At 55.1% G+C, this 795-nt stretch overlaps 1 protein-coding gene across 1 annotated transcript in view; it reads right to left on the minus strand.

The window, feature by feature from the left end:
- Positions 1-795, minus strand: part of LOC113217056 (hemicentin-2-like) — a 72,446-nt gene that overhangs the window by 17,144 nt on the left and 54,507 nt on the right. The window contains exon 4 of the mRNA XM_052269759.1: positions 430-564. Within this exon, the coding sequence (XP_052125719.1) occupies positions 430-564 (135 nt within the window). The remainder of the gene's footprint in view (positions 1-429; positions 565-795) is intronic.

A 795-nucleotide genomic window follows, 5' to 3' on the forward strand; every position in this document is an offset into this window, starting at 1 on the left:
CGCCCCGCCCGAGGGATTGTGCCAGGCTCACCCCTCCCCACAACCCTGACCAGCCACGCGGCCAGCCACAAGCTTTTTGGCCCGTTTGAATCGATGTCGCAGACGCGCGGGAGGGTCGAAACGCAAGCGCGCGCGCGCGCGTCAAAGAAAAGCTTTTCATCTCTGCCCGGGAGATAAACGCACCACCGGTTTCTAAACCAGCCCGCCCCCTCCGCTCCGTGAGAATGGAAAGGCGAACGCGCTCAGTCAGACAGTCTCCTTGGGGTCACGGTCCTCGACCTCAGTCACTCCTTTCACCACTGCATCGCCCCCCACCCCTACCTACTGGAAAGACAAAAGTGCTAAAAGTCCTACCCACTAAAGGTTTAGTACCTTTACAAAAGCACTAAAGCTGCCAAAGGCACTAAGTTTTAACACATTTCTCCTTACGTTTTCGATGATGCAGACGAGGCTGATGGTCGACCCCTCGCCGATGTGGTACTCGCCGCTGCCCAGGATGAAGGCGGCGGGGACCATGACGTGAAGGTTGAAGTAGTGCGAGATCTTGCCCGCCCCCGTGGCAACCTGGAAAAGACAGAAGCACTGCGTTGTTATTTTTGTTTCACTCACTTATTTGTCCAGTTTTTTTTCGACAGAGTACAATGCTGCAGCGCCTGTTTGATACGCACATAATGACTATAGCTATAGGCAACACGAGCTGTTTACGTGGGGCGGCATGACCTGCGGGTGGTCCAGTCAAACACACACAAACCCGCATATCCAAATCACCCTCCCCTCTTTCTCCCTTCCCTCCCT

Source organism: Frankliniella occidentalis, unplaced genomic scaffold (assembly GCF_000697945.3).
Source record: "Frankliniella occidentalis isolate FOCC.00 unplaced genomic scaffold, Focc_3.1 Scaffold101, whole genome shotgun sequence".
NCBI lineage: Eukaryota > Metazoa > Arthropoda > Insecta > Thysanoptera > Thripidae > Frankliniella > Frankliniella occidentalis.